Raw genomic sequence first — 12,602 nt, 5'->3', positions numbered from 1 at the left:
TAAAGATTCAGATCTCAAGAGATTTTAACATTTGTCAGTTATATCAAGCTCACCTCCATCTCAAAGTGTTGTTAAGACGTCCTAAGATGCATGTGTTGATGAATAATAGTCCTACCCAGACTGATCAAATGAAAGAACAGATATTTATCCAGAACAGGGGAAAAATAAGTGTTGGTTGTAAAGTCCACAGTAATTCTCTCTGTGCTTCAGCTATTTCCAGAACACATTTAAAAGCCTGTTGTTGTTTGGAAGCATAATAATGAGTAGCTTTCTTGAACCTGAGCAAGGGCTTCAACAATGAGGTTCAGAGCTCTAGAAATATTTTCAAGTTAAGCTGCTCAGTAGTAAATCTGATTGTTCTCTTGCTATGTGAAAGTGAATCACATAACATTCAGAGCCTTAGTGTCATCATCTAGAATACGGAGGTGTAGGAACTTCTTTCTTAGGCACTTTGTTCAGGTGAGATTCAAATGACATTTCTAAAATGCTGTAGAATGTGATTAGGATTGTGCATACATAAAGTTGAAAGGGAGTGATCAGGAAGAACAAATAGCTCAAGCATTCTTCTCTCAATCATTGAAATATAGTTCTGATACTGTAAAAAGGAAATAGACCTTAGTGATTGGTGGGTTAAGGAAATGAGGAATTGAGGTTCATTTACCTTAAAAACAAAAATTACATACTTATAACCGAGCAAGCATATTATTATTTTTATTCTGAATATGAGGCCTTTTCTGAAAAGTAAGACTTCAGAAAACAAGTGAAACTGGTTTTGCTATGAGGAAGAGAAGACAGGAGAAAGCAATTATGATTGGCATTTATTGAGTTTTTCTGTGCATCTGAGCACTTCCTATACAATATATCTTATAATCCTCATGACAACTCAAGGAAGTAGTAACTTTTGCATGCCTATAATCCCAACAACTCAGGAGGATCACAAATTTTGAGGCCAGCCTCAGCAACTTACCAAGGCCTTACACAACTTAGCAAGATCTTGTCACAAAATAAAAACTAAAAGGGCTGGGGATGTGGCTCAATGGTAAAACATTCCTGGGTCCAATCCCAAGTACCAAAGAAAAAAAAGTGGAATAAGTTCATATTTCTTTTACATGTATGTAAGTTAAGGCAATACCTTTTGAGTGAGGAGTTAAATTTCAAACTCAGAAACCAAACTCTTACTCACTAAACATAGGACACTTTCTTACCCTCCTCTTAATATCTTTTGTCCTGTCAAAGAATAGAAGTGAGAGGAAAGCTGAAAGCACTTTTTTTGTAGGGATCTTCTTTTAAATATTTATTTATGTATCCTATGTGGAAAATGTACACAACTCAATAATTGGCTGTAGTGTCTAGTTTAAGAGTTTTATCACTTTCTGGCACTCAAATACATTATTACCAAATTGCATAATCTGACTCAGCAGTTGTAGAAGAAAAAGGATGGATTGACTTCTTAGTGAGATCTAAATGGCTAGATAGCCCTGCTACAAATATCCTATGCTTAAAATTTAGCTATAAGTTGAGGTGGAATTATTGGAAGTTACTGAGTCACCCCTGAAAGGTCATTTTCATTTTGCTCATGAAGTATTCAGTCTGCATCCAACTGAGGTCCATTTTTATGAAAAAGCTTTATTTACTTGATTTTAAAAAGTACAGCACTATGCAGATGATGAATTTTATTTTTATAGTTCATTAAGCATCGTGTAATCTCAGATATGGCTCATACACCCTTCATTTATTTTCTGCTAATATTTGTGCATGAATTCATTCATGTAACAAATAGTACTGAAACTGATTACTATATTATCCTTAATTTTCCATCTTTTTGGAATTTACAAAATGTGATAGTTAAAACATCTGGGAAATATTCTCACTATATGCAAAAGTAATTGTGCCATTTATTAGTCAAAAAGTGTATGAAATGTATCATTGTGAGAGGTTTACAGGTATTCTCCAGATTTTACTTGATTTATTTTTATCAGTGACTTTTGAGAGTAAAATGTTACTCTCCTGGATTAATTAAATTGAGCAAATTCTAATGGAAAAGTTAAGCCTGTATCCTTAGACACTGTATTTTCCACTGAGAGAGATTATGCAAAAGAGCATTTTAAACGCACTAAAATCTGACATTTAAAAGAATTTGTTATGGACCATTATTTCCTCTAACAGTGAAAACGTGGAGGCAGCAGACATGAATAAATCAATAAATGTTCTTTTGATACAGCAGCCATGTTTTTGGTTTATTCAGCTCTGCAGTTAATGCAATGGGAAAGAAACAATATCATTTTGAGTGATTTATAAAAATGTGTTTCTGATTATATAATTTCATTGTTTATAGCTATTACCATCTCTAACATAGCGATTCTGGTATTTTGAAAACAAATACATCTTTCCACCTGATATTGCCTGTTCGTTCTGATATTCACCATCTCTAAATAAATGCATTATTATTTCCAGGTGGGAAAGGTGGAAAAAAGAGGAAAAATAAAAACTCCTCTAAACCACAGAAAAACAATGGATCAACCTGGGCCAATGTCCCTCTACCTCCTCCCCCAGTTCAACCCCTTCCTGGCATAGAGCTGGAACACTATGGAGTGGAACAGCAAGAGAATGGGTAAATGGTATTTTATATACCAACAAAATGGCCCAGCTTGCATTCCACTCTCTATTGTTCTCTTTTGCCCTGAGTTCTTGTTCTTTCTTAGCTCCCCTCCCACCCTGTTCATTACATTTTCCCTCTTTCCTGTTTGCACTGTCCGTGTATTTTTAGCTGATAAACACAAAACAGCACATATTGAGGACTGTGAATCCTTGGCCTTCAAGTGCCTCAGATTGTCTGCAATCATGATAATGCAGCCTACATTTATAATATTGCTTGTTAGTTTGAAAGCAAGTACCCAAGGCTCTTTGAACTAAAGAGCCACTCCTGAGAAGGGCTGAAAGGAAATTAAAATAATCTTCCTCATCATCCCTTGCAGTTCTCTAATGACTTGATGTCTGGCCATAACAGGACACCACGGTAGAGCGCCATCACAATGGGATAATTGTAGGGACCTGGGAAGTGGGTAGAACTTTAATCATCAGCTCTGATGGGAATTTGGGGGCAGGGACAATAAAAGAGGTTCAAGCCAATGCACACTCTGTAACAAAACCTTTTTAAGTTAGAAAATTTCCTTTGAGGACCTTTAAATGTGATCAGTTTTCTGATTCTTTCTTTTGAAACATCTAACAAGAGTTAGTGTCCTCTGTAAGCTTAAGTGTTAATTGATTTTGAACACAGACACAGATAATTTTTTATTTGAAAGAAAAAAAACAGGTCAAAAGAATATATTCTCTTTTTCTGTATGAATAAATCCTATGTCTTCCTTATAATTCCTAGGTCACTGTTTATTTTGACTAGACCTTTATGTAACCTAAAATAGAGAATACAGACAGTTTTTCTTTGCATAAATTTTCTTTACTTAGAAATATATATATATATATATATATATATATATATATATATATATATATATATATCAGTTTATTTGAATGATAGATTTAAATCTTGTCTTGGTTCAAAAAAATATTATATGTATGTACTTATCATTTATTCTATCTACATTCTAAATCTTCTGAGGTTCCCAGAGTACTTTTCATAACTGTTTTCTATGTCATAGCTTTTGTTTTCTTTCAAAAATATTATTTTCCTATATAATATATATATATATATATATATATATATATATATATATATATATATATACACACACATCTGTATAGATATAACATGAATTATATATATAAATATATATACACACACACATAGTATGTATACATGTACACACATCACACACATACACACACACACACACACACTCATCACATATTTTTTGTATGTTTTTTTCTCCCTCCAAAGGACTTTATTTATTTCCCTGGGATTATAGTGCCCATATATGTTCATATTATTATCATTTATATATTTTAGAAATATATTGACCTATGAAATAGGCAGCTAAGGGTACATGATTTCTTTCCGTAACTTAAAAAAAATTAAATTTTTTATATGAAATTAATTTACCTCAAGGTATAAATGTGTTAGTCTCACATGAATTGTGAGCAAAGAAATAGCAGACCTATAAGGGCTGAAGGCGTAGCTCAGTGTTGGAGCTCTTGCTTAGCCTGTGTGAGGCCCTGGGTTCAATCCCCAGCACTGCAAAAGAAAAGGAAGAGCAAAGATAAATATTCCATAAGAAAAGATTATCACACAGAATTTTACAGTCTGCATTTTTAACAGAATCATCACAAAATGAGGGAATGAAATTTAAAAGATGAATATGAAGAGAAAGCAATGCTATTAAAACTTTATAAGCATAAAATTGAAAACACAAATCACACAAAAATTATGGGTAATTTGGAATTCTTTCTATTTTCTTTTTTTGTTGAGTCTACTTGAAATATATGTACAATATAATAAGGCCAGTTACTCATTAAAATAAAACTAATTCCATCAAAGTGAGTACTAAACTTATCACTTGATTTGTTTTATCTAGCAGTAGAATTGGAAATACTAATTTGATAATGAAATAACATATGCTATTGCAGACTTTTATCTTTTGACAAAATCATTTTCAGAATATCAAGATATAAAGCAAAAACTTGTTTCTTAAGGGGATTTTAATTTGTTTAAATATTCATCCAAAATATATGATATTAAAAAATCCCTTTTTAAAGATTTCTATAATATCAACTTGATTTTTTAAATAGGTAAATTATATTTGTTGACCATATACATGTATATGTATATATCTACATGCATGTGTATATGTATTCATATGTATATTTGAAGTCTATTTAGGATGTATTTTAGTCCTTATTTACCTTTGAATTTTTATCACTTTACCTAGTATTTGCTGAAAAAAAGTCATTCTTGCTCAAAGTAATGGTTAGGTCTTAAACAGTTAATAATACTAACCACAGAATTAGATTTACTTCTATTTTAGGTTTTTTTTTTTCAAAGAATATTGTAGGTTTTATTTCAATTGTTTGTGATGAAAACATATTTAAAGTCAATGCAAAAAGAACAAATTAAACTTACTAAGCTGAGGCTGATATTGTTCCTTTGCATATAATCTTCACATTTTCGTGTTTTCTAATGTGCAAACCTCACACTACCAAAAAGGAAATATTATTAGACTCAGGTTGTAGTCTGCTATTCATGAAATTAACGTTGACTATTTCACAGATGAGAACTTCTATAGAATCTTTTTATATTTTAGTGTGAAAACTTCATAATTTAGGCTTGAGGTTTTCTTCATATTCAAAGTACAGAAACTTTAGAATTAATTTTTTTCTTTTGATAATTTTTACTTCTATCCATCAAGGATTCTGCAGTTATACTACTTACAGAGATATACAGATTATGACACTTTTATTTCTAACATCCTAATAGATAATTTAATCCACAAATATTTCTATCAAGTATAATAAGTGCTAAGCATTGTACTTGGAAGAGACATAGGAGACACAAGATAAATGTACAATTACTAGGGAAAACTGACCTGTGACCCAGAGGGGAAGATAGAAAGCACATTCTAGATAGTAACCCCCTTCACAACACTTATCCATCTCCATCTCTCTGTCTCTCTGTCTCTGTCTTTTTCTCTCTGACACACACGATTTTGTACAATGAGCTCTTGGGGAATTTTGTATACAAAATAATAATTTGTCTACCCCAAGGAATAATCATAGATGCCAGGTAAGCAGGTAAGTCTTCAAAAAGCTGATAGCTGGAGAATATTGCCGTGAATCTTGAATCATTTCTTCATAAAGAACATTGCCAAGTTGGGTGGTTGTTAGATGCCAGATATAGAGCAAAAAGTAAGGACAAAGGAGAACAAGAAATAAGTCTCTGATCTAATGGATCTTATGTACTAGAAATAGGTCATTAATCAATAGCTGCATTGAAACAATACTAAGGTCACTATTTGAACAAATGGAAAGAAATTTCTGTGGAGAAAGAAAAAATTAAAATTAATACTATGTGTGATGAGAAAATGAGAGTAGAAATAGCTCCATTGGTCTTCCTTTGGAAACCCTGCCCTATTCTAGTTAGAGGTATCTGCTTTTCTCTTAGTTGCCCCTATTCAGTACCACCCGCTTCCATGCCCTACCCTCAGCACTTTATTTTAATTACTTGTCTGCATCCTTCAGCAATTGGTGGCTTCTGTATGCGGTTTTATGAGCTTTAACCTACATTTTGTATGACAACATCTGACATGGAGTCTTAGTTTTCATCTTGAATCCTTAATGCCATAGGAAAATTCTGATTTTTGAATACAGATGATGGATTGGAGAACATGATGCTGAAGGACATGAGATTGCAGGTGGATCACATACAAGATATCATAGCATATGATCTAGAAATCATGATATAAAAATGCTAAGGCAGTAAAATAAGAGGATGAAAGTGGGTAGGTGCGAAAGGAGTAGATTTAGGCACAATTCCTAGCTGATAAAAACTGTGATCTGGAAAGTATAGTCTCTAGTTTTTGTTACAATTTTTAGTATAATTTCCAAGTGTTTAGAAATCAGCAATTTTCTTTCTAACCATTTCTTGGACCAGTCTTTCCTTACAATACTAAATACCAAAAGTTATCAAAGCATTTTCCAAAAAACAAAATATTTAATTGTTAATTCAATAATATGGTAACAATGCTAAATGTTCTCTCTCATCAATATGCATCTTCAGTTAGACAAAATAGTGTTAAAATGTATTAGTTCTTCACTATAAATATATACATTTTATTATAGTCATGATGCTAGGAAGCATTGAATAGTAATTAAGTATAAAACTGGTGCTTTGCTTTGTTATTGCAATTAGAGATTGGCAAGCTTTTGCTAGTGTTGAACTTCATTGTATTTTTTATTAGTAATTTGATATTTGTATTTGGCCTTTAACAAGTTAGTTCACATGCAGCATTGATTTGCCATCATCTTTATCATTATTCATCAGTCAAGACATAACATGACGCCTCATATTTCACTGACAGAATGTCAAAAGAACAAGCACTTCCCTAGGAAAGGTTGGCCAGAAGAACTATGGTTTGGCATTAGGAGAATTTTTATTCATTTTAATGTTACACAAGAAAAAGATGAAATTCTATCTCTCAAATAAGATGTGTATTATAAAATGTGAAGGAAACTATCAAAACAGATTTACATTTTTATAGACTTCATAGGCACATCTGTAGTCTTTTCATCCTTCCTTAGTAGCTGCATGAACTAAGCCTAAAATATATGTTCCTCTGGAATGGATCAAGACTTGACTATTTCAGAGATGATGAACAATTCTTCGCCATTTTGACTTGCACTATATCCCAGATTCCTTTCCTCTATTCTTTCATATTTTTCTTCTTTGAATATGCTTTCCTTCTTTGTTTATTTATCTAATGTTGGTACAAATCACTTTGAATCCATGGACTGTTCCCAGCTTTGCTTATATACTGCATGTAGACTTATATACAGAGTTGGTATATTAAAGTTCTAGAGTAACTTTGAAAAAGGACATAGAAGAATTGGTGATAAAATGTATAGTATGTTTGTGAGATAGGTGATGAAATATGTTTTAGTCATTTAATACACAATGCAATGCATTTACATAGTATTAAAAATAATGTTTTAATGGTTAGACACTTCTTTGCCTGATATTATTTGAATAATAAAAATGAATCTAATACAACTTACTACCATGTTTTTTTTTGTTACCTTAACACATGTGATGCATATACCATACACTTTTCCTTTCTCTTATGTTCATTTTGTGTTTTCATTCCATAGGTATATCTCTAGTAGATTATTGAAAGTAAGAACAGTTTACTATTTATGGACTACACAAATTTTACATTTCATTTCAAATGAAATGGCTAATTTCATTTGAAAGATTAAGTATATAGTTTTTTATTTAAAAGTATAATATATATGGGAATAAACCAATGTAAGAAAGTGCAATTATGACTTTCTGACACAAAAATAAATGTGCTCTTTTCTACTGAATTTTACAAAGTAAATGTAAATTTAATTGATGAACTACAATGGTAAACACATTCTATACTGAAAAAGGACAATTATTTTATGATTAGCTTTCTTGTATATTTTTTTGTTTGAGTTAATAATATGATATTTAAAGTTAAGTAAGAAAATAAACCTAAGCATTTTTATTAATTAATCAAATTGTGTGTTTTCATTTAAAATCAGTAAATATGCTTATAACCTACTATTTTTAAGGTATACTGTTAGGGGCAACAGAACAAGAACAGTTCCATGTTATAACTCTAAGGTAGCTTAAATCCACTTGAGAAAAAGATACCATAAACATGTGAAAAGTAAATACAAAAATAATTTAAAGTGTTAAAAGAGTCCAACATTGGAAAGAACATTAGATGGTGCATAATCAATTTTCAAATAAATGTAGAAAAATATTGTCAGCACCAGTTAAGAAGAGTAGTTTAGCAATGCTAGTTGGCCTCATCAAGGAAATCTTTATAAAGATATGAGATTTCACCTATAGCTTGAGGATTTATCAGATTAAGATAGGTAAATTTGGAGGCATCCAGTTTATTTGAATAACTTGGATTCTATAAACAAACCTACCAGAAAAGTACGTAGACAAGAGGAGACAAACCAATTTAGTTTGAGCAGAAGATTCATGTTGAGAAACTATAAAACCTATCCTAAAGGTAGACTAAAGATTAAATATATTTAATAAACAGAATAGATAAGAGAAATAAAATTGGTAGACCATTCTCATATTTTCATAGAAAAAAAATGTAAGTGGTGCTCTGCTTCACCTGTGCCCATTTTTTTTCTTTCTTTGGAAGATATTGCCATTTAGGAAACTATCTGAATTGTTCCAAAACCATTTCCCTTCCACATATGTCACTTAAAATTTTCTCTTTTTAGTGATCACTGTAGCCTTGATCAACCCCAAAACAATATTAGGCCTTCCAAATCAATTCTACAGTACCCTGTATTTTTAATAATTTACTTAATATCAATCTACTGAATTGTATGCTATATGAAATAAAGTCAGGACCCTAACACATAACTGTTGGGAAAAAAGAATGATAAATTTGGGGTTACTTTAAAAAGAGATTTTAGTTTTATAGACCAGTTTTTGGTTCACAAGAAAATGAAGAAAAGCATAGTGATTTATCCCAACTTTCACATATGCATAATCTCCTATCATCTCTCACCAAGCTGGTGCAATTATTCTAGTTCATGAACTTGCATTGGCACATCATTATCTCCCAGAATGCATCATTTCCCACAGGGTTTACTTATCATGTGGTACATTTTGTGGTTTGGACAGATTCAGGTTGACATGTATCTACCATTATTGTATCATACAAAGTATCTTCACTGTTCCAAAATCCACTTTGCTTTTTGCCCATTTCTCACTCCCCAGAGTCTGGCACTACTGATGTTTTTACTCTTTTCATGGTTTTGCCATTTCTAGAATGTTCTGGAATTGGAAATATACAATCTATACCCTTTGTATATTGACTTCTTTCACTTACCAAGGTGCATTTATGTTTTCTCCATGTCTTTTTATGACTTGAAGCCCAATTCTTTTAAACATTGAATAATATTCCATTGTCTGGATGTATCTGTTTATTTATTCAACTTCTGGGGATATCTTAGCTACTTCCAAATTTTGGCAATTATAAATAAAACTGCTATACATGTCCACATGCAGGTTTTTATGATATATTCAGTTTTTAACAAAATGATTAAAATGTTACTCAAGTGAAGATATTCAACTTACAGTGGATCTATATGAATTACAGTTTTTTTTTAATAAGGGAGATCAAGACTAGTTATGCATAGCTGTGATATGGATAGTTAATTCTAATTTTAGGTACTAAGCACTAGCAATGGAGAAGAGTATTAAATAGTTCTTGGACTTAAGGATCTCACAGAATAATAGGACAAAAGAGACAGAGACAAATAATCCCAATATAACATGGGTAGTTCCACAATGTAGGTATTATAAAATTCTAATCAGTTGTATATGGAAATGGTAGAGAAGGTTCCACAAAACTAACCACCTTTGAGGTGACCAGGAACCCACAGGCAGATAGATGATTTGAGAACAGTCATACGCAGACCCAGAGTTTAGGAAAAATTAGAAAATAGGCTGTTGTTGGGGAAATATTGAGAAACAGGGCTAAAATAACAGATTAATCCATTGGGGAAGGATCTTTTAAGCCAGCTAATGAGTTTTGACTTTTCTCATATTAGTTATGATCGTAAGTGTAGGTGTGATGTGAATTAACATCCTGTTGCCTGCATTAAAGATAGGGTGGAAAAGAAGAAAAGAGAATCAGAAAGCTACTGAACTATTTTATAGAAGGTGACTGATCAATAATTATGGAAGAGGAGATGTAGGAGGCAGATTCAGGAGATATTTAAGATGTTGAATTAAGAAAACAATTAAATCCTTTATTATTCTTATCTTATACTTAAAAATCTATAAAAAAAGTATATTAGGACTTATTTGATTTCTGAAAACATTAGGGTTACAGAAAAAGTATAAGTAGAAATTCTGCTTATTTTGTACCACAACAAAAACATATTCCTGGTCATATTACGGTCATATTCCTGGACCATAATCCCGTTTCTAGATGTAATTTGAACATGAAATATAAGTATTTAAAATAATTGTATTTTGTGCACTTAAAATATGTCAATGAGGTTCATTTCATATTAAATATTTTACTACAATAAAACAATTTTTAAAAAATATATATTTTGTAGGGCAAGGTTTTGAACTTCTGTTTTCTGGTTTGAATTTAACACTCAATGTAAGAAGAAGCATTTGATTTTACTGATAAAAATAAGGGAAATAAACTAATATTGAGTATAATTTGTGTCATGAAGTCTTATGACTGGAATATCAAATAGAAAGGTTGTCTTAAGTCTAGAATAAAAGCAAATCAAGGGGCTGGGGATGTGGCTCAAGTGGTAGCGCCCCCGTCTGGCATGCGTGCGGCCCGGGTTCGATCCTCAGCACCACATACAAACAAAGATGTTGTGTCTGCCAAAAACTAAGAAATAAAATATTAAAATTCTCTCTCTCTCTCTCTCTCTCTCTCTCTCTCTCTCTCTCTCTCCTCACTCTCTCTTTAAAAAAAAGCAAATCAAGTTCTCTGATACTTCTTATATGGTCAGTCAGCTCTATTGATGTATTCTGCTGGTGCATAAGAGAAGGAAGCAGTTAAGTCTACAAGCACTAAATTCATTAATTGTCTTTAATTAGCAATTTGGTGTTTCCACATGAGTAACTTTGTTGGGAAGTTATTGCTTTTTGTAACTGTGGGGTAACAATTAGCGAAAAAGATCTTTAAAGAATAAATTGAGATACTGAGATAACAGTTGTAATTACAATTTCAAATTAGGTGATTTACTATAGTAGCATTGACAATGTGATCAGGATGAAGTAAACTGAGAGAACATTTTAGACACCATGTGGTTGCTGTTTATTGTCAGTGTAGCCATTTTTGTTTGTCTATTAATGTGCATTTTTCCTCATCTAATTTCAGCTATGACAGTGATAGTTGGTGCCCACCATTACCAGTACAAACATACTTACACCAGGGTATGGAAAATGAACTGGAAGAAGATGATGATCGGGTCCCAACTCCACCTGTTTGAGGCGTGGCTTCCTCTCCTGCTATCTCTTTTGGACAACAGTCTACTGCCACTCTTACTCCATCTCCACGGGTAGAGATGCAACCCATGCTGCAGGCTCACCTGGATGAACTGACAAGGGCATATCAGTTTGATATAGCAAAACAAACATGGTAAATATATTCATTGAGTCAAGGGATCCATGTTTTCTGCACATGGAAATGCCCTTTTATATAAATTCACAAGACATATTCATAAAACTATACACATGGGGACAAAATTTTGATTTTGTATACTCGTTAATCATTTAGAAAATGATTTAACTACTACAGAAATGTTAATTTGACCAAAGTCGCATAGCTAGTTGGAGACTAAGCTAGAGCAAGAATTCAGGTCTGCTGAAATTCAGTCTAAAGTGCTATTTGGCTACAGTGGAATCTTCTAATTTACAACTGATTTAGCTTCAATTAGCTTATCCTTGAACTCACTTTTAATGCCATGATGAAGGACTCCTTTTGGATTCTTCAAAATGCCTGTGATTAATTCTGCATGTGATTGTGAATATGTAAATCCAAGCTTCTGCAAATCACTTATGGTCAGTGTCAGTTATTAAAAGACCCTCTTTGGGCAGAATTAAACAAATCAGAAAAATAACAAATGTACTAACAGAAAATGCATTTTTTAAAATCATAAAGAATAGATTAAAAACCCAAATTTCATTTTTTTTCTTTTGGTACCAAGGATTGAACCCAGGGTCACTTAACCACTAAACCACATGCTCAGCTGCCCCCCTCACCCACACCTCAGACAGGTTGTCTCTAAGTTTCTTAGGGCCTCACTAAATTGGTGTCTTTGAATTTGTGATCCTCCTGCCTCAGCTTTCTGAACCACTGGGATTACAAGCCTGTGCCACCACACCAGGATCTATAGTTTTT

At 32.3% G+C, this 12,602-nt stretch overlaps 1 protein-coding gene across 1 annotated transcript in view; it reads left to right on the top strand.

Annotated features, from left to right (window-relative positions):
* The window catches only part of LOC143389898 (roundabout homolog 2-like), a 102,012-nt gene that overhangs the window by 47,046 nt on the left and 42,364 nt on the right, over positions 1 to 12,602 (top strand). The window contains 2 exon segments of the mRNA XM_077108419.1: positions 2,455 to 2,611; positions 11,580 to 11,840. Of these exon segments, the coding sequence (XP_076964534.1) occupies positions 2,455 to 2,611; positions 11,580 to 11,840 (418 nt within the window).

The sequence above is a fragment of the Callospermophilus lateralis genome, unplaced genomic scaffold (genome assembly GCF_048772815.1).
Source record: "Callospermophilus lateralis isolate mCalLat2 unplaced genomic scaffold, mCalLat2.hap1 Scaffold_668, whole genome shotgun sequence".
NCBI lineage: Eukaryota > Metazoa > Chordata > Mammalia > Rodentia > Sciuridae > Callospermophilus > Callospermophilus lateralis.
The sequence above is the reverse complement of the archived record's forward strand: the minus strand, read 5'-3'. Positions and strand labels throughout refer to the sequence as shown.